Raw genomic sequence first — 21,577 nt, forward strand, 5'->3', positions numbered from 1 at the left:
CGGGGGGACTCGTTCCCATCATGGCCGGTGGCCTGGGCTCGCCTCATCGTTTTAAAACAGCTGGCCCCGGTCCAACGAGTGGCCGGCACTGGCCTCCCCAGTCCAACCAGCAATCCCCCAGCCTGACCAGAGGCCTAGAACAGCTTCTCCCAGTAGGCCCTGTGAAGCCTCCCCAGTGGCCAGTGCGCCAGGCTGCTTTCCTGTCTGACCAGTGGCCTGGAACCCAGCAGTTCAATCTCTTGTATCTAATGGTCTTCAAATCCCAGGTCTGCCCAGGCCTCTGTGATAGATACTGCGGCCGTGGGGTGTTCTCTGCTCTCCTCCGTAGGGCCTTCCCTCTCTTCCCCCCATCCAGGGAATCCCAGGAATGCCACCCCCCCTTCCTCTCTTTCTCTTCCCTTCCCTCCCTCCCAACTTTGTGGGGAGGGGAAGAGAATCAGGCTGGCATAGCAGGTGAGTGGGGGAGGGGAGGAGGCCAGGGCACCTGAGGGAAGGGAGGAGGAGCCCCTGCCCTGGGTCAGAAGGAAGGGTCACAGGTCAGACTTGGGATCACAGATCAGACTGTGCACAGCTCCTCACAAGCCAGGCCTGACTGGGACAAAATCCCTAGACGCTGGCTGGGGGATGGGGGTGAGATTTCACTGGTTACCTGGGAGAAGCTAGCCCTCAACACTGGTCAGAATAGGGGGCAGCTGGTCATGCTGGGAGAGGTTCCCCGGGGCCTCTGATCAGCTGGGGGTGGGGTGGTCACTGGTCAGACACCGGGGAAGTCTTAGATTACAGGTCAGCCTCGGAGTTATTGGTTAGACTGGTCAAGGCTACCTTGTCCATACAGGAGAGCAATTGTTATATTGGGAGAGGTGACCTTTCAGTATTAGCCGCACCATCCCCTCCTCCAGGAAGCCCTCTCTGCTCCCCTAGGCTGAGTCAGGCGCCTCCTCTGGGCTCCCCCACCCCAGCCCTGCACATTCTGGGTCATCTCTGTCTGGGGACAAGTCTGTCTCCCCCACTGGACTGGGAGCCGGTTAGGGGAGGGCCAGGGCTGTTTCGGTCACTGTTGTGTCCTCAACACTGCCCTGCAAAGGCCAGACTCGGAGCAGGCACTCGGGGGAGGTTTGCAAGGCTCAAACGCAGAAGCACACAGGCTCACGTGCAAACCCCACCCGCACTAGATCATCGCAGGATGCACATGTGAACTCGCGCGTGGACAAAAGTGCTTCCTGGGACAAGCTTACACACAGTGACCCCGGGCACCCACTCCCCTGTTGCTCTGGCCCTGGCTCATGTACCTACTGCTTGGGATGCTAGGCACCCTCTCATCAGCACCCTGCCTTCCACCTTCCTCAAGAGTCCAACCAGCTGAGATTCTAGGTGAGGAGTCTATGGAGTGTGGATGAAGGAGGGAAGTCATAAATACCAGCACGGTTCCTCGCAGACTTGCAGAAACTAGTACTGAAATATCATCTGCCTTTGTCCCCTACAATTTATTTCCACAAAACAGCCGGAGGGATCCCATTAAAATGCGTGTGAGCCGCTGTCACTCTTCTGCTCAGCACCCTTGCACGGCTCCTGTCACTCCGAGTAAAAGCTGACGTCCTCTCCATGGCGCACAAGGTCCTAGATCTGGTCCTATACTTCCGTGACCCCATCTGCCCTCTTTTCTCCCACGCTAGCTCTGTTCCTGCCACAGTGGTCTCTTTGCTTCCATGCGGTTCCTCCAATGCCAGGCGTGTTCCAGCCTCAGGGCCTTTGCACTTGCTATTCCCTCTCCTGGGACATCCTTTCCTGCCATAGCTCCCTCCCTGACTTGCTTCAAATCTCTATCACCTTATCACAAAGCTTCCCTTGACCATCCTATCTCATTTAGCAACTCCTGCTATCCCAGCCCTTTATCTCACTACATTTTTCCTTTGTAGCACTTTTCACCACCACATATTTATTTTTTGTTGTCTTGCACAGAAGCTCCAAGAGAACAGGAACTTTTTTTGGTTCACCATATATCTCCAGTGCCTAGAACAGTGCTTGGCGTGAGGAGAAGCTGAGAAAGTATTTGTGGAATCAATGAATTTTCCAATTCCATCCATGCTGTCCCATGTGTAGATACTTATACATTTTAATTAACAAGTCCTATCTTTTCTCTCTGTTTATCCCATTATCTTACACTGAAGCGTGGGACGGTTAACTCTAAAACTGGTTCACAGCTTGTGGAATATGGGGATCATGACACATTTGGAGGGGCAATGTCTATTCCCCGGTGATTCCAGACTTGCATTGGAAAATGTAACTACTGAAAGTTTGTGTTGATAAAAATATACATATCTTGTTCCCAGGAAGGTTCTGGGTCCCAGAAAGCTTCTGGGTTTGTTAGAGCATCAAAAATATGAAATGAGGGAATTCTCTGGTGGTCCAGTGGTTAGGACTCCCAGGTTTCACTGCTGAGGGCCCAGGTTCAATCCTTGGTTGGGGAACTAAGATCCCACAAGCCACGCAGCATTGTCAAAAAAAAAAAAAAAAAAAGAAAAAAGAAAAAGAAAGAAATGATAGTGATGATTAAATATATATAGGTAAATATCTGTACATTGAAAATAACAAAATATTGATGAGAAAAACTAAGAATAAATTCCCCTCATCAGGTTGAAAAGGAAAAAAAAAAAGAACGTTTTTGTTGTCTAGGGCGGCAGTGTGATGCATTTTTGGTTGTACAAGAGTTAGTTCTGCAGGGAGAGCTTAGATTAAGAACGTTGGGCAGGGGCTTCCCTCGTGGCTCAGTGGTTGAGAATCCTCCTGCCAATGCAGGGGACGCGGGTTCGAGCCCTGGTCCTGGAAGATCCCACATGCCGCACAACAACTAAGCCCGTGAGCCACAAATACTGAGCCTGCGCTCTAGAGCCCGGGAGCCACAACCACTGAAGCCCGCGAGTCTAGAGCCCGTGCTCCACAACAAGAGAAGCCACCACAGTGAGAAGCCCGCACACCGCAACGAAGAGTAGCCCCCGCTCGCCACAACTAGAGAAAGCCTGCGTGCAGCAACGAAGAGCCAACGCAGCCAAAAATTTTAAAAAAAATTTTTAAAAAGAACTTTTGGGGGAAGAGAATGTAAGTGTAGAGCAAAAGATACGTACTGATGTTGAGTGTTCAAAGGGGTGGATGGTCATGGGCTTTTTGGAGGGAGGGTTGACTAGCATGTGCATCCCCTTCCCACATTAAAAACAATCCCTGCCATCCGAAAGCTGTTACCCTCTGTTGAAACCAGTTAAGACAAATGTTTCTTTCTTGCCTCTGCTGTAGCTCAGGTGACCTAAGCTTGGCGAATCCCGCTATACTTTGGAATCATGTGCTAGCAATGCCAAATAAACAGAGCCTGGCTAATCTATTACTGCTGTGGCAGCTGGGACAGATTCTACTTTCCAAAGATGGCTGTGACAATAGCTCTCATCCCACACACTTTTTAAAAAAAATTAATTAATGAATTAATTTTAGTTTTGGCTACATTGGGTCTTTGTTGCTGCATGCGGGCTTTTCTCTAGCTGCGGGGAGCGGGCTTCTCACTGCTGTGGCTTCTCTTTGTCACGGAGTACGGGCTATAGGCGCACGGGCTTCAGTAGTTGTGGCACGCAGGCTCAGTAGCTGTGGCTCGCGGGCTCTAGAGCTCAGGCTCAGTAGTTGTGGTGCACGGGCTTAGTTGCTCCGCGGCATGTGGGGTCTTCCCAGACCAGGGCTTGAACCCGTGTCCCATGCATTGGCAGGCAGATTCCCAACCGCTGCGCCACCAGGGACGCCCCCCCCCACTTGTGTACAACCTGATCTTGACACTCTTTCCACTGAGAGATGGGGGGTCTATGTCCCTTCCTCTTAAATCTGTGCAGTTTTGTGACTCACATGTAACCATTAGAATGCAGCACGAAGTGACGCTCCATGACTCCCAAGGTTAGGTAGAAAAAGCCATGTAGCTTCTGCCTGCGCCACTGGAATACTTTCTGTGAAGGCTTCAGCCACCATATAAGCAGTCTGACTACCCCGAGGCAGCCATGCTGTGGGGAAGCGCAAACTAGCAAGCGTGGAGACCATGTGCAGAGAGGTCTGAGACTGCAGAGGGATGCCTGTCCAGCCCCCAGTTGCCCTGCTGCAAGCGCCACTTGATCGCACCCTGAGCCAGAACCGCCCCCAAATCCTGAGCCCTTCCCCCAATCCTGGCCCATTGCAACCATGATTACTGTTGTTCACCAATAAGTTTCAGCGTGATTTGTTCCACATAACAGCTAGCAGACACAGCCTGTTTCTGGGGCAGCAGAGGCAGAGAGATGACCAAGGTCCAGTGGTCACTGGGGCACCAGTGTATCATCAGACGGGTTCTGTGGTGTGATCGTGGCTGGGCTCTGGTTGGAGGCCAGCTGTTCATCGCGTTCTTGATCACTTTCCAATCCTGGCTCTCTAATCACTCCTGGGAATCTGACCGGTCCCGAGTCCTCTCAATCAATTCCCTTCCTGCCCAAGAGGTTTCTGTTGCTTGGAACTAAATCCATGACTCATGCGTCCATGCTCTGTTTACACTGAAATACCTTTTTCTCATCTTTTCAGACTCAGCTTAAGACATTCCCTCCTCCTGGAAGCCCTCTCTGACCTCCCAGGCTGGGTCAGCTGTCTGCTCCAGGCTCCTGCAGCCCCCTGGGCTGCCCTTGTCCCAGCTTTGCCCACTCTGTGTCACCACGGTCTGGGGACAGTTCTGTCTCCCCCACCGGACTGGGAGCCCCAGGAGGGCAGTGATTACTGCCACATGCCCAGCATTGCCCGGCCTGGGACTGGGTACAGGGCAGGGGCTCCGGGGATGCCAGTTGGTTTAAACTTAGGCAGAGGGAGGCTTGGGTCCCTTTGGGAGACACTTCCACTGCTCCTCTGGAAGAGGTTTCCCAAGAGGCATGGAGGAAAGAGAGAGGGATGAGAATGGATTGTGGGAAGACTGGGTGTATAGATAACTCTCAAGGAAATGTGGGGTTTTTTTGCCTTGGATATCTGGGTTTGGGTCCAGGAATTTTTTTTTTTTCCACGCTGGGGAAAGGGAGTTGAATGCCTGATTCTCTGAGAACTTGGGACTCTGGACTGCTAAGTCCTGAGGGCGAGACTCCTGGGTCTGAGAGGGGAGGGGTCTGGGAGTCTAGACTCCTGGATCCAGAGGAGCCGGGTCTCCCACTCTCAGCTCTGGGAACCCCAGACACTAGGGTTAGGCAGGTGGGGCTCAGGCGCCGGGGACTGCCGTTCCCGACACCAAGCTGCCCCCTGGTGGCCACTACGCTCCTTCTCCACAAACCAGAGGACAGACCCGGCTTGGCAGTTTATTTCCGCTTCCCAAACCCCTTCCAGCCCCTGGGGCTCCCTTTCGCAGCGCATCTTGGTGCCCTGTGAGGTGGAAAGAGCGGTGGGTTAGATAGTGTCACACCCAGGTGGGGTGGGGCAGGCAGGGCCAGGCTGAGGGAGGGAACCTGGACGGTGCGGGGCCCTCACCTGGCATCCAGGCCTTCGTGGGTCCCTCAGGGGCAGATGGAGGGGAGACTTTCTCTTTAGGAGTTTCTGCAATAGAGAGACTTTAAGGGGGGATGTCCATTTCCTAGGACCAGTGTTTCCCTTCCTCCCCCACCTCCTCCTCCCTCAGACCCAGGAGTCCTGGACCCCAGCTGCCCTCTCCACTTACCCTCTGGCGCCCTCCCTGGCCTGAGGGCTGGAGGTGATTTCCAATGAGGCTGAGGCCTCAGCCCAAAATCTTGGCAAAGTTAGAGGGGCTCGAAGTCTGGGGAGCGCCAGAGGCGCCTGGAGGGGAGGAGATTAAGAAATTTTGCAGATGAGCTGCAGCTGTCAGGCCGACAGGGATAACCCAGTGATGGCGGGGATCGGGGGTGGGATGGGGGGTGGGAGGGGGGGTGGGCAGTATGGCAGGGTCTTGTCCCTAGTCCATGCTGTTTTTTCCCCCTAACACCTCTGAAAAAACTTTTGTTCGTCCATCCATCCATCCATCTACCCACCCATCCACCCATTCATTCCCCCTTCTATCCCCCCATCCATCCATCTGTCCGTCTGTCCATCCATCCATCCATCCATCCACCCATTCATTCATTCATTCCTCCCACAAATTTCCTGAGCAGCTACAGTGTGTCCGGCACTGTTCTGGGCTCTGAAGAGTCAGCCAGGAACCAAATAGACAAAAATCTCTGTCCTCATGGAACCAACAGTCTACTAAGCAGGAGGCTTAACATGAGTCATCAGTGCCTGAACAAGGAAATATCCCAGAGTGTTAGGTGTCCTTCAGAGAACTGAAGTAGGGGAGGGGGAGAGTGGGGGGTGATCAGACATGAGGGTGGCTGGGGAAGGCCTCTTGGAGGAGGGGAAGGTTGAACAGAAGCCTCCGTGCAAGAAGGATGTGGGCTTTGCTGGCTTGTTAGAAGAACAGCAGGGGGGCCATTGTTGCTGGAAAGGAGTTGAAGGGGTGGTAGGAGGTCAGAGAGGCGGGGAGGGGGTCAGATCCCCAGGCCTTATGGGCTGATGGAGAGGATGTTGGCTTGAATTCTTGGAGGCCTTCTAAGAGGTGAGGGAGGGGATCTGATTCAGGTTACAAATGCCCAACCTTGCTGACTTCACCACAACTCCTGGAACCCATGCCACACTTGTCCCTATTCTCCACATGGAGACAGTAAGGATGGGAGAGGTCCCCCGTGGCCACAGCAAGGTGCCTGGGTCCCTCTGAATGATGGTGTCAAGCCCTAGAGGGGGATTTCTCTGCTGGAGAAAAGCATTGTGAGGGAGCATGTCCGGCCGGGGGATTCATCCAGTGATGAGTGGATGAATCCCCTCATGGCAGGGACTGGCATCACGCCCATTTCACAGACAAGGAAATCAAGGATGAATTCTGGAGTCTGGAGCCAGGGGCCTGGGTTCCAGTCCTGACTCTCACCTTTGAGCTGGGTGACCTTCAGATCTTGGAGCCTCAGTGTACCCCTCTGTATAATAGGGATCATAATAGCATCTACCTTATCAGGTTGTCATGGCAACTAAATAACGGCGTTAAAAAGCAGCACCAGGCGTATAGCAGGAGTTACACACGCATGTTAGCTCTTCTCATTATGACAGTCACCTTGCTGGGAAGTAGCACACCCAAGGCTCTCTTCTGCAGCATGTTTTGAACAAGGAAGGAATAGGAGTTGACTGGAATTTGAATCAGGCAGGGTTTGGGAAAAAGAGGAAAAGGCCTGCCAGGAGGGGGGCACAGCCTCGGCATAGGTGTGACCATCTGGCCAGAGATGCCTGTCATCCTCTGTCCCCTTTCATTGTCCTCAGAGCTGAGTGCCTCTGAATGTTTCCATTTGTTTTTGGCTGCAGGTCGGGATCTGTTTTTAGCTTCCCTGGCTGGTGTCACCGCCCCTGCCCCCCCTCCCAGCTGGCTCTCTTGTTTGCTGTGGTCGAATAATGTTCCCAGACTTCCTGAGCTGTTTGTTTGAAGACTGCCCAGTATTGATTGGATCTGGTGCGTACTCAGCCTGAGATGTTAACAGAGACCTCCCCCGACCTCCCCACCCCCTGCACCCCAGGAAGCCAGGGGCTCGGAAGCCAGGGGGGTTGGTGGGGGGAGAGAAAAAGCAAGGCCAAGGCTCACTTAGAAAATAAGCAGATGATTTTGGGGGGTTTTTAAGGTTTCTCCTCTTTCAGGCTGTGTGTTTGGGCAGGTGCAGTCACCTCTCTGAGCTTTTTTCTTCTGGAAAATGAGGAGAGGAACATTTTTGACTTCATAGGCTTTTTGGGAAGACTCATTCCATGGATTCATTCAACACCTATTTATTGAGCACCTACTATGTGTCAGGCACGATTCATATAACAGAGAATAAGGCAAAGTCCTAACCTTCAGGAAGGTGACAACCTGCTAACGGTGACAGAAAACAATAGACTATACACTCTGCCAGCCAGTGCAAAGGACTGAGAGAATGCAGCTGGGCAGGGGCTTGGAGGGACAGGGGCACTGTTTTCAATAGGGTGGTCAGTGAAGGCCTCCCTGAGAGGATGAGATGAGAAAGTAAGCCTGCAGAAAAGAGATATAGGCAGAGAGAACAGCTCGTGCAAAGACCCTGGGGTAGGGCACACCTGGGATGCTGGAAGGAGAGCCAGAAAGCCAACGAGGGGGGATGAGTAAGGGAGAGAAGAGAAGAAGCCATAGAGGTGTGGATGCCAGATGGCACCTCGTAAATGGGTGCAAAGAACAAGTGCCTGGTCTGTACCCCTGAGCACCTGGTCAGACTGGGGACCCCAGGGATGAATGGGACCCAAGTTGCCCACCTCAGACCAGTGCCTGACTCACCACCTTCAGCTGGCATTTGCTTCTCAGACTCTCAGGGGGCAGATCCAGCCGAGGGGGCAGGGGAGGAGTTGAGGGGGTCACCTAAGGGAGACAGATGGTGGGGAGGGGGTTACGAGCTACCATTTTCTTCTCACCTACATGTCCCCCTGCCTGGAGGCCCAGCATTCAGGCACTTTCTAGGCTTTGGAGGTAGAATGGAGAATGAGACAAAGTTCTACCCTCAAGAGGGTTGGTTATACTAGAGAAAGCCATAGCCCCAGCCCCTAAGGGATGCAAAAGTCTGTGCCCCTGGGACCCCCGAATCCTGTCACCAGCCCCCTCCTCCCTCAGACCCTAGGGATTCCAGCTCCAGCTCCTGCCTGGCCCTACTTACCTGCTGCAGCTCCTCTTCCTTGTCACCGCTGTCCTCTGAGTCCTCAGCAGTGGCGCTGGCTTGGAACGCATGGATACTCACAGCCTCTTGGCCCTGGATCTTGCAGCGGCAAAAGGGGCAGGTCTGGCTGTCTGAGCGCTGGGGGAGTGAGGAGGGAAAGGATCAGGGTCTCCCTGTTCCCCACCAGGTCCCCTGGGACTAAACAGAGTGATGTGGGGAGGACAGACAGAGGGAGGGAAATGGAGAGAGAGAGGAGGAACTGTGAAGGGAGAAAGACGGAGAGAGAGATGCAGGGCAGAAAGGAGGGGCTGGACCAGAGCTGAGAGACCCAGGGTGCTGTGTAGGTCTCAGCCTCACAGTAGTGATGCTACGGGCTAGGAATGCCTGAGACACTCAGCTGGCCCATATGTATTCACTGTGGGGAGCCCCACAGACACCCCCCTACCATCACCACTGGGGCCAATGTTATGGCTGGGCCAGCCCTTTGGTTCTTTTTTTTTTGCGGTACGCGGGCCCCTCCCGGCTCAGCGGCCATGGCTCACGGGCCCAGCCGCTCCGCAGCACGTGGGATCTTCCCGGACCGGGGCACGAAGCCGCGTCCCCTGCATCGGCAGGCGGACTCTCAACCACTGCGCCACCAGGGAAGCCCGCCCTTTGGTTCTTATTATGACTGCAGGGTGCATCTCAGTATCAACCATCAGGGGACTTTGAAGAACAAGATTTATTACTCACGGGTCCTGGAGGGTACGGGAGGTCGCAGGTAGAGGGAAGGGAGAGAGGCAGGGAGGGAGGCGGACCTGGAGCTCTGCTTTGATTAGGGGCCAAATGGGGTGCCTAGGGTTTCTGGGGTTCATTATTTGTTGGCAAATTTAAAACAGAAGAGCAAGAATCAGGAAGGGAAGAGAGAAGCAGGACCACTCCAACGCTCAGTTACTTAGGGCTTTCTAAAGGGAAATTTCAAGGGTCGGGGTGGCTAGTTCCTTACCTAGTTGTTTTGTTAGTCGCTGTGTCCGGGAGATGGACGTCTTTGTTATGATAAGCTCCGCAATCAAAAGCTTAAGGTCTAACACTTCCATCACAATGGAAAACTTAGTATCAGGCACCCATACTCCACAGGGGTTCCCTTTACCCAGAGGCCTGGATCCTCCCTTGGAAGGCCACTACCATCAGCCCCATTCCCCTGAGAAGGCAGCTAAGCTCAGAGAGGTAAAGCCGCTGGCCCCAGATCACCCAGAGAGGGAATGCTATGGGCTAGGAATGCCTGGCCATATTTATTGTGGCCAGTCCCACAGACACGCCCCTCCCACACCAGGGCCAATGTAGCATCTTCCACTAATAATGTAACTGGAGAAGGAGAAGCAGAGGTGACAGATGCAGAGTGAGAGAGATAGAGGCATAAATGGAGCAAGCTTCTCCTCTCCCTGGGCCTCAGTTTCCCCATGTGATCGACGAGGCATGTGGGCGATCCTCTAGGGGCTTTTACTATAGGGAGGTGGGGGGACCGGGTGGGAAGGCAGGGCAGGGTCGGACCCACCTGCCAGGTAGCCAGGCAGCGGCTACAGAGCAGGTGCCCGCACGGCTTCACCTTCACATCCTTGTTGCTCTCGGCACAGATCTTGCAGAGCTCAAATGTGGAGTCCATGGCCCAGTACAGCTGCAGCTGCTCCTGGCAGGCGAGATGGGGATGACGAGAAGGAGTGGTGATATCAGACATGGAGATGCAAGTCGGGCAACAGGAAATAAGTGCCAAACCTCTGCACCAGCCCTGAAGCCTCCCCTAAGTTCAAGGCCATGTGTCCCAATGCCTCCTACGTGTGCTTTTGTTATGGGACTTGTTCTCTGGGGGTGGTCTACACTCAGGGTTGCCAGATTCAGCCAATAAACATAGGATGCCCTGTTAAACTTGATTTTCAGATAAACAATGAATACATCTTGAGGTCTAAGTGTGTCCTGAATATTGCACGGGATATACGTATACTCAAAATTTTGTTTGTCAGGTCTCTCACCCATGGGATGGCTGGAAGACTAAAAGCTGACACAGGGACTGCCTCCAGTGAGTGCGCAAAGTGCATTAGCTGCTCTGATGATCTCAGCGGTATCATTTCCTGGTTTTATTCCCATGAAAAGCCCCGGGTAAGAGGCAGGGGGAGCTGTGTTTTCCAGGGGAGGAACAGACAGGCTCAGAGAGGCTGTGATTTACCCCAGTTCACGCGGCCTCCAAGCCAGCACAAAACCCCAAGCCCTCTGCGAGTCCAGGGCCTGACTCACGGGAGGGGACCCCTGAGCCATGGTGCAGTGGATGGGGGCGGTGGGTGGTGAGCCGGGGAGGGAGGCCGGGCTTGGGCCTCACCTCCGACACGTGGATGCGCTGATAGGGTTCCATCTGGCAGAGTTCGGTCAGGTCCGGGTTGTGGTTCTTCCCATCTGGGTAGAGGTAGCTGGGGGAAGGGAAGAGGGGGTACCGAGGGGCCCTCCAGCACCCCTCACCCCGCCCTGGAGCATCTGCCCCAAATACATAGCTGGCCTGGGGATATTTTCCTTCCCTTCTCCTGAAATTGGGATTTTCTAGGGCAAGCTGTGTCCTCTCAGGCCCCCAGGGTAGGGCTGTGTCCCCTCAGACTCCTCAGGAAGGGCTGTGTCCCCTCAGACCCCCATAGAAGGACAGACTAAGTGACTCTAGCTCCGGAAACTCCAGATGCATGAGAACCAGGAAACATGAAATCTCAGGCCCAGACCTCCCAGAACTTTACCCGTCCTAGAGTCTTCAGGTCCCAGTGTACTAGCATCTTAGTCACAGATTGCAGGAGTGACCAGATCCTAGAGTCTTTGGCCCACAGGGCTGGAAGGACCCCCCAGTCCGTCTACACTATTCTCACTTCACAGAGGGTGACCGGGGCTCAGCGTGGGACAGGCTATGCCCGAGGCCACAGGGTGAGGCCTGGAGGGATGCAGAACCAGGGTTGTGGGCCAGGTCTGAGAGCCTGGCTCCAGGTCAGCCCACAAGAAGGCTCTGCACACCCTGGGTCTCCCATCCAGGTCATAACTGCACCCCCAGATCAACTCGGGGCCACAGGTTCCCCAAGGCCAGTGGCTCTGCCTGGCCAGCCAGGTAGAGCAGTGCAGGCACCCCAGCCTGGGCCCTGGTGCGGCTTCCCACAAACACACTGTGTGACCTGAGCTGGGCAACTCTACCTCTCTGGCCTCAGTTTTCTCTTCTGTGAAATGGACTTAATTGTGCCTAAGGCAAGGATGGGTGGTGAGGATTAAGTAAGACAGTGCTCAGAAAACAAGCAGGACTTGCCCCCACACATAAGTACCCAGTGAGAGGGGAACTGCTAGGATCAATGTTAGACCCAGAAAACTGTCTTGCTGTGTGGTAGAAAGAGCTTGGGGTCCCCTGCCCCCTCTCTCTTGATTTTCCCGTCTCTAAAATTGTGTGTGTGTGTGTGTGTGTGTGTGTGGACACATAGGGTAGGGGGGTTAAACCAGATGGATGGTATTCACACTTATTTTAACTCTGGGAATCCTCCACTGAAATCTGACCTGGAAGTTAGTATTTTATTCATCAGGCCCGAATTCTGAGCCTGGCTGCCTGGCTTCAAACCCCAGTTCATTAGCTCAGGAGCTAATGTGTGACCTGGACAGGTGTCTCTGTCTCTCTGTGCCACAGTGTCCTCAGTTATCAGATAGAGATATGATAGTGTATGTCTGGGTATGTGTATACATATATATACGTGCGTGCACACACACACAGACACACACACACACACACACAGACACACACACACACACACAATAGATTTTCATTACTCACAGACTGTAATTTGCAGGCTTGCCTACTTGCTAAAATGTATTTGGAACCTCAAAATCAATACTCCCTGTGGCACTTTCACAATCATTCATGACCAGGCCCGCTCCCAGCTGAGGATGAAGAAGGCAGCGTTTGGCCTTTTCCTTTCAGTTCTCATACTGTAAATGTGTCCTTTTTACAGTCTGTTTGATGCCCCATTTTCCGCATTTTAATGCTTTTTCTCGGTGACTTGGCTGGCTTAATGCCCCCCAAATAGAGCGCTGAAGCGCTGTCCCATGTCCTAAGCACAGGAAGGCCGTGATGTACATTATGGAGAAAATACGTGTGGGAGCTGAGCTTTGTTCAGGTGTGAGTTACTGTGCTGCGGGCCGTGAGTTCAATGTGAATGTATCGATGATATATCAATGTATTAAATTAGGTGTCTTTAAACAGAAATACACATAAAGGTTATTCTGTAGTGACTGGTTGACAAACATGTGACCAGAATCTTGCAGGAACCTACAGCTGTATTTCCCCTAGGAGCAACGGCTCAGGATTCACTAATTCAGTGTTGGCTGCGATTTTGTAGAACAGGACTACCACAAATAATGAGAAATAACGAGAATCAACCACGTATCTATCTGTCTGTCCGTCCATCCATCCATCTACCTAACTACCTACCTATCTAAACTATGTATCCATCCATTCTGTCTCTCTATCTACCTACCTATCTATTTATCTATCTATCATCATCCATGTATCTATCCATCATCTATCTCATAGTGTATCATATAGATATGACCGCTAGCTAAGGAGGCTCTGGTTAACTGTCCAGGGTGAGACTTGGGAACCTCACCTACCAATTTTTCCCCTCCCGTCCTACCCAAGGCAGATTCCAAAAGAGGGGCCCTGGGGCAGCCAAGATTACAGATGGAAAACCCCAGTCTAGCTTTTTGCCCAGTTCTCCTTCTGCTCTAACAGTCTAAATTCTAGAATAGGATATGGATATCTAGAAGCAAAAGCCCTTGAGTGCAAGTCCAAGGAAGGGGACCACTGGGGCTGTGCCCAAGACAGGAGTGTGTGGGAACTAGAAAAGGTGCCCTTTCCTCTGGACCCTTGTCTGCCACCTGCTGGCACAATGTAGTACTGCAAATTTATGTTGTCTACTCTGTGAACCCCGTGCCCTCAGGCGTGGTGATCTTGGGCAGTGCTCTCTATGCATGACCTTTCGAAGCGCATTCTGTTGACACCCTCTGCCTGCTAGCATGGTGACTCACAAGCCTTCCTTTTGTCCTTCCAGGAGTGCCTGGAACAGAGGTTTGTTGAGAGGGATGGTCTGCAGGATGTTGCCATCTGAGCTCACGAATCCGATGGCCCACTGCCCCGGGCGAGTGCAGCTGGGCCGGAAGATGTAGCTGGAGGAAGAGGTAGGAAGGGATGGGGTGAGGGAGTGGTCACTGCTGTCCTTTCTGGAACTTGCCAGCCCCCTTCACCCTGTTGGGGATCCAGGTCTCTAAGTCCTTGCTCCCTTATAAACTTCTAGGCAATGAGGCACTAGATCCCTGTCTGCCACTCTAGGGAATGTCTGCTGTGTCCACCTGCTTGGCTCCTCCTCCACCTTCACTGGGGTTTAGACAAAGCTGATTCTGGCTTGGCCAACCAGTCCATTTCAGGACCCCGACCAGAGTGATGGGAGTCAGCCTTGGGACTTCTGCTGGAAGTATTAGGAGTAAGGCACTCCATTTCTATAGGGGTTGATAAGCTGGTAGGGTGTAAAGCTGGGGCTTCTAGAAACCATTTGCCACCATGAGGAAAGACTGTGGTTGAGAATGAGGCTAACAAAGAGGAAAGCAGGGGAAGAGCAGGAACTGATTTCTGACAATAGCACTTGAGCACCTGGATCCAGCTGTGCCTGAAACCCAAACCTGGTCTTTTCAATTATGGGCCTTAATTTATTTCTTTTTCTTTCCCTTTACACCAGTTTGAAGTACAACTGGAAGAGTGCTAATACATACCATCTTGAGGGTCCTGCACCTCAGCCCTGCAAAGACTTAGGAATCTGACATCCTATTCCCTTAACTTCCAGGGAGCTCAGTCCCTCAATTTTTAGCCCTCTAGAGGGATCCAACAGCTCAGAACTCCTGGCCTGAAATACCTTAAGGACTCAGGTGTCTGGTTTCCCAGAAGGTGGGAAGTCATATTTAAAATATTTAACAGATGGTACTGCATGGGCTCTAACCTATCAAAAACAAATCTTATCCTGGGGCAGGGTCTTCAGGCCCCCTTGCCAGACCAGGTATTGTCCCTTTAGCTGCTGGATCAGGGGCAGGTCTAGGTGGTCCCGGGAGAACCTAGGTTTTAGGGGGCACTCAGCATCCTACCTCTGAGTTCTCGACTCTCTGGGGTCCCATGTACTGCGCCCCTTTGGTTCTTACTTTCTGCAGGATGTCTAGGCCATCCAGACACCCCAGCCTAGGACCCAGACCCCTGCACCCTCGGCAGCCTTCTCCTCTTGAGTCCTGGCCCTTTTACCTGCCTGGCTTGTCTCTGTAGGTCTGCAGACGTGCTCGGACCTCATCGTAGGTGAGGAAGGCCATGTAGCCTGGGTGGTTGACGGCCAGGTGCTGCCAGTTCTTGAGGAGTGTTGGCCATGGCTAAGGTGGGGCAGTGCTTGGGTCAGGGAGGGGCTGCTGAGGAAGCAGCACACACCCCTAGCACCTCCCAGAGTCCAAGAACCCAGACACCTCCCTCACTCCCAAAGATATTCCCTCAGGAATATCTTTGACACAGAAGATTCCAGACCCTTCCTTCTCCAGAACCCAGGAATCTGGCCCCCATCCCCCTCCTCCCTCAGACCCATAAGCCCAGGCCCCCAGCCCCTCCTCCCCCAGGACCCAAGAGTCTGGGCTTCAGGCATTGGCCTTGCCTGACCTGGAAGAGCCTGGTGAAGATGTCAAACTCGAACATGGACACATGGCCGCTGCAGGTGAGGTCGATAGTGGAGCGCAAGGCCAGGGTCGTGGAGCCAGGCTCCACGGGGTGGCAGATGCACAAAAGCAGCTCAAACTCAGCCCAGGGCAGCATACACCTAGGTGCAAGGGCGTGGCGGGGAGGGGATTGTAGGTGAAGCCTCTGGGAGGCTAGAATGGGAGCACTTCTGGGAAGGAGGCAACAAGGGGCCTGGATCCTGGGTCTAAGCGGGGAGGGGCCGGGGGCCTGGATCTGAGGGGGAGGGGCCAGGGGCCTGGACTCCTGGGTCCATGGGCAGGGGCAGGATAGGGTCCCAGGGGTGGGTGCTCACTCACCGGGCTCCGCAGTGATCTCTCCAGAAAGTGTGGGCCAGGACCTTGGTTATCTGGTACGTGTGTCCACAGTATTTGCCCCCAGGGAAGAGTGCGCGCAGCTCCGCGCACATGTAGCTGAAGATGATGGTCAGTTTGGCCAGCTGTCGCCTGTGAGGTTGGGCTCTGAGGACCTGGACTTGACCTTGGGGCCCCCACGGACACCTCCACCCTCTGGCCAGAACACCCACAGGGGTGAGGCCCCCAGAATCTGTCTGAGGCGTCAGGATAAACGTAGATTCCAAGACTGCCTGTTGCAGTACTGAGGCCTCCCCACCGAGAACCTCTCAGTGTCCCCGTCTGTGAAGGAAAGGGAGGTACTGCCTAACATCCAAGGCATCCTCCCGCCAATAAATCCCAGCCTCTGCCTGAAGGCTTGCCTAGCTCCACGTGGGGACCACTAGGGCTGGGGCCACTTAGGGCGGTCTGAGTTCGGAGACTCCCTGTTGTTTTTAGCAGCACTGGGTGGTGGACCCCTGTGCTTCCTCCCGCTGGCTGCCTCCCTGAGGGGCCGTTCAGGACGTGGCGAGCAGTAGAGGGTAGGTCTGACACTTAGTTGTGTGATTTTTGGCAAGTTCCTTCCCCACCCCACCCCTGCTAAGCCTCAGTTTCCTCAACTGTGAAATGGGCATAAATACAGGGTAAGTACAGTCTCTGCTTCACAGGGGGAGTGATGAGGATTCTTACCCATCTCACGAGCACCTAAAATGCCAAGCGCCACCTGGTATAGAGTCGGCACTCAGGGCATGTTAATTGCTATTACTGTTATTATTATTTTATATTAATAGCCTCCAGGTCTGTAGGATTCCTGATGCCTTTTTTTTTTTTGGCTGCCTCGGGTCTTAGTTGCGGCACGCGGGATCTTCATTGCAGTGCGCAGGCTTCTCTCTAGCTCTGGCGCGCGAGCTCCAGAGCACGCGGGCTTAGTTGCAACATGGCATGTGGGATCCAGGGATTGAACCCGTGTCCCCTGCATTGAAAGGTGTTTTCTTAACCACTGTACCACCAGGGAAGTCCCCCTGATGCCTTTTATAGGGCCACCCTTGACAGTTTCTAAGCACCCTCCCTTCCCAGAGTCTGTAATATAGTCACTATTCACATGTGACTGGTCCAAGTTGAGATGTACTCTAAATGTGAAATACACACTACATTTCAGAAACTTAGCGCAAAAGATAAAAAAAAAAGAATGTGAACGATCTCATTAATCAACACCTTATATTGATCATAAGTTGAGATATATTGGATATAGTGAGTTAAAGAAAATGTTACTAAAATTTATTTCACCTGTCTAAAAAAACGTTTTGTAATATGTCTACTAGAAAATGAAAAACTACGTATGTGGCTTGTATTAGATTTTAGTGGGAAGTCCTGGTCTAGAATCTCCGTCAAAGAGTTGCTAGGACCCCCAACTCTAGAAAATCCACTGAGATACTCACTGAGCCCCTAAGCTTCCTAGTTTCTAGAACCTACTGCATCTAGAACAGTGGTTCTCAGTGGAGTTATACCACCATTCTAAGGAGCTTCTAGAAATTTACTTGAGGCTGGATTGTGGGGACAATCCCCTCCAGTTAGATTTACCCACACCCCAATCAATTTTCTAATGTCCCATCAGACATTCGTGAAGGTGGAAAATCCGTTTATAATGATCTGAGCTTAGAACCCAGTTCAGTTTCACATAAGCATTTTTTATGGCCACGCCCCGCAGCTTGTGGGATCTTAGTTCTTGGACCAGGGATTGAACCTGGCCTCTTGGCAGTGAAAGCATGGAGTCCTAACCACTGGACCGCCAGGGTATTCCCTACATAAGCATTTTTTGCACTTTGAAAATTGATTCTGAATTTTACAGAAATTCACTATCCTATGTATCCAGGGAAGTCTGTTTGATTCAGCAACAGAGTGAGTCTTCCCTCCAAGTGCAAGTGTCTGACTAGTCAATTCTACCTTCCAGAATAATTGTAACTATGCCTTGGCATTTTCATTTGAAATACAGATAATTTTATTATGAAGAACATTCCTTTTATCTCTTCCTTATAATACATTTTGAGCATTATAGTGGGTTTTTAAAAAAAGAATTCTGAATGGGTAGGTTATTTGCCCTATGTATTTCATTTCAGGATGGATTTAAAGAAACACTACAAAATATTTGCTCTAAAGAAGGGGCGTGGGGGCCTGTTGGGATTGAGAGCGGCTGTTGCAAACCTTGTTCTGGGCTCTAGGCCTCAAACCTCTGACCCTGTCACTCAGCAGCCCTTTCCCCAGATTTCAGAACCGGAGCCGGCAACCTGCAGACAAGCGCCAGGTCCTGAGCTAGGTCTTCCTCAGGAACTAAACAGGCTCTGGGAGTCCCCCAGGCGAGGGCAGTGATGGGGGCTTAAAGCGCACTTTGTCTAGCGATCCTCGTGCAGGAAGCTCCCTGGGGTCTCCACATTCCAGGATGTGTGTCTAAATCCTCTGGGAGAGCAGCCCGCTTCTTAGCCAAGAAAGAGGGGAAAGTGGGGAGCTCAGTGCCCAGGTGCCCAAGGAAGGAAAAACCTGGGTGGCCCAGTTTTCCATGTTCCTTCAGGGAGAAGGGCTTGGGACCGGGACCCCTGGGTCCGAGGAAGGAGGGAGCTGGGAGCACGACCTGGGACCCACTCGCGAGCTCACCTTTGTCCTGGCGCAAGGGCTCACCTGAGTCTGGAGCCCTCCCGGAAGAGCTCGTCGTTGGCAGTCTTCCGGCCCCGGGGTGGCAGCAGTGCCGCCACCTGCCTGCTCTTGGCCTCCAGGTTAGCGAGATAGACCACGAGAAAGTCCTCCGCACCACCGGGACCCTCGGGGCCGCCTCCGCCGCCCGCCCGCCGGGCGTGCGCCACCTCGCGCAGCAGCTGCGCAGTGCGGGGCAGCAGGTCCCGCAGCGAGGGGGCACTCGAGGCGAGCCGGGGGTCCCCGCATTGCTCTTCCAGGCGCTGCAGCAGCCTCAGCGCCCGACCGAACGCGCTGGATTCTCTCCACTGCCGTCCCCGCAGGGCCGCCGCAGCCATGGGTTCCTCCAACGCCGGAGGAGGTGAGCGAGCGGCCGGGAGAGGCGCGGCCCCGCCCAGCCAGAGGTGGGGGCGGGACGGGGCGGGCCAGGTGAGGGCGGGCCCTGGAGAACCCGGGAGGGCACTGCCGGTACCTGTGTCCAAAGGGGGCGGGGGCTGGGGACGCTGGCAACTGGGTTCCTTAGAGATGGGGTTCAAACGTCTGATCACCAAAGAAAAGCCGGATGGGGTGGCTTTGGTGGGTGGCGATAGGACCTCCTGAATGGGTGGGAATCGCGGGTAAGATGCCTGGGCCCCTTCTGGGAAGGGCTGAGGACTGGGTCCCAAGATAGCAGTGGAGGAGGGGTTGGGGGAAACCTAGGACTTTTGTTGGGGGCGAGAGTGGGGCTGGGAGTTTAGCTACCCAGACCCTGAAGGGGATGGGGTTGGAACGTGGCTTTCCTGGGTCCGTGGCTCAAAGTTTGGGTCATGGGTCGTGGCATGGGATTAAAGGTCAGAGAGCTGAACTTTCTAGGAGGAAATGTTAGGGAAATAGTGTGATTCCTCTGTCCCTGAGAGTTGGGAGAAGGGTGTCTGAGGGAGCAGGAATTTGGTGACATAATTCCTGGGTCCCCACAGCAGGGGCCTGCGAGAAATCGGGCTGGAGTTGAGACACCCAGATTTCCAAAGGAGGCGGGGGCTTCTGGGTCCTCAGGGGACGAGGCGGGAAGATGGAGTTCATGAATGTTGAGGCCCAGGCGCGGCTGCTCAGCGCAGGGCTGGAGAGACGTAGTTCTCTCCCCAACGTGCGCCACCTGTAGCATCTCCCCAGCCAGGGATGTGCGCTGGGCGGCCACGGCGCGGGGGCGTTGTGGGCCGGACCGTCCCTCCGCCCCCAAGGCATCCAGGCCACGCCCCTGGGCGTCCTGGCCACGCCCCGGCCAGGAGACTGGCCAAGTTCGGATTACAAATATGCACATACCTAGAGAATTTCCAATCAGAGGATAATAGTAATAGCTAACATTGATTAACCATTTACTCTCTGTCGGTCCTTGTGTGTCAGGCTTTACATTTTCTCACTGAATTCTCAAAAACTCCTTGAGGTAGGAGGAGGAGAGGGATGAGGATGAGAGATGAGGCTCCCATTGCACCCCACTCTCCTCCTCAGCCCCCATCCCCATCTCTCAGAACCCGAGAATCCTTAACTTGTGGAATCTTCGAATTTACGTCTCAGACTAAGCGAAGACCGGGGCTTTGCCGTCAGGATGGAGGGGTCTGCCTCCCAGCTCCCTGCGTTCTTGCGTCCTCTGAGCCTCAGCTTCCACCTCCGCGAAACAGGATGAAAACCCACTGGCCTGGCAAAAATTCAAAGTTTTGATTATACCAAGTGTTGACCAGGAGCTGATGGAAGTGTAAACGGACAAATTGGGTTGGAGAATAACTTGACAGGATCCATCAAAGCCTTGGCAGGGCAAGGCCATTGCCAGCTACCTCCTTCAGAGCCGTGGCTTGTAAACACTTTTGCTCACATTGGGACGTTATACACCCGAAACAAACAGTTTCACAGGGCAATCCTTACCCCGACTATGTGCATGCGCTTTCGTATCTTCTATTCAATTTAATTTAATTTCATCAAAGGGAAAATTGTGTTTGCAACCCACGAAATTGATTTCACAACCCACTAATGGATCTTGTTGGGCAGGTTGTAAAATACTACCCTAAGAAACTCCAAGAGACGTGTTCAGGGATGTTAATTGCAGCCTTGTCGGAAATGGAGAAAACTGGAAACAGGGCAAGTGTCCATCATCAGAAGCAATGAATACATTGTGGTATCCGTTCACAAAGGACTCCCACAGAGCAGTTCAAGTGAATGAACTGGACACACATTCCAAGGACCTGAGTCGTAAAAACGTAATGAGTGTACTGTGTTGAATAGTACCCCTCCCCCATTTGTGTCCACTGGAACCTATGAATGTGACCTTATTTAGAAAGTTTTTTTTTTAATTTTAAAAAAATTATTTTATTTTATTTATTTATTTTTGGCTGTGTTGGGTCTTCGTTGCTGTGAGCAGGCTTTCTCTAGGTGCGGCAAGCGGAGCTACTCTTCCTTGAGGTGTACAGGCTTTTCACTGCTGTGGCTTCTCTTGTTGCGAAGCACTGGCTCTAGGCGCGCGGGCTTCAGTAGTCGTGGCATGCGGGCTCAGCAGCTGTGGCTCGGGGGCTCTAGAGCGCAGGCTCAGTAGTTGTGGCGCACGGGATTTGTTGCTCCACAGCATGTGGGATCTTCCCCGACCAGGGATCGAACCCGTGTCCCCTACATTGGCAGGAGGATTCTTAACCACTGCGCCACCAGGGAAGCCCAGAAATAGCGTTTTTGTAGGTGTAACCCAGTTAAGATGAGGTCATACTGAATTAGGGTGGTCCCTAAATCCAATATGACTGGAAATTTGGACACAGACACAGGTACACCCACAGGGAGAAAGCCATGTGACGACGGAGGCAGAGATTGGAGTGATGCATTTATAAGCCAAGGATCGCTGGGAAACACCAGAAGCTAGGAAGAGGCAAGGAAGGACCCTCCCCTAGAGCCTTCAGAGAGAGCATAGTCCTGCCAGCACATTGGTTTGGGGCTCCTAGTCCCCAGAATTTTGAGAGAATAAATTTGTTGTTTTACACCACTGAGTTTGTGGTCCTTTGTTACAGCAGCAACAGGAAATTAATACAATGAGTTAAAAAAAA

The 21,577-nt window shown here is 53.0% G+C and overlaps 1 protein-coding gene across 1 annotated transcript; it reads right to left on the bottom strand.

Annotated features, from left to right (window-relative positions):
- Positions 1-4,634: 4,634 nt before the first annotated feature.
- On the bottom strand, positions 4,635-18,859 carry CBLC (Cbl proto-oncogene C). The gene is made up of 11 exons (XM_060083109.1): positions 18,510-18,859; positions 15,804-15,950; positions 15,430-15,586; positions 15,031-15,152; positions 13,776-13,913; positions 11,059-11,146; positions 10,243-10,374; positions 8,709-8,846; positions 8,336-8,416; positions 5,687-5,802; positions 4,635-4,740 (listed from the first exon to the last, which is right to left on the bottom strand). The coding sequence occupies exons 1-11, from the start codon at positions 18,857-18,859 to the stop codon at positions 4,635-4,637; spliced, it is 1,575 nt and encodes a 524-aa protein (XP_059939092.1).
- Positions 18,860-21,577: the final 2,718 nt, after the last annotated feature.

The sequence above is a fragment of the Mesoplodon densirostris genome, chromosome 19, assembly GCF_025265405.1.
Source record: "Mesoplodon densirostris isolate mMesDen1 chromosome 19, mMesDen1 primary haplotype, whole genome shotgun sequence".
Taxonomy (NCBI): domain Eukaryota; kingdom Metazoa; phylum Chordata; class Mammalia; order Artiodactyla; family Ziphiidae; genus Mesoplodon; species Mesoplodon densirostris.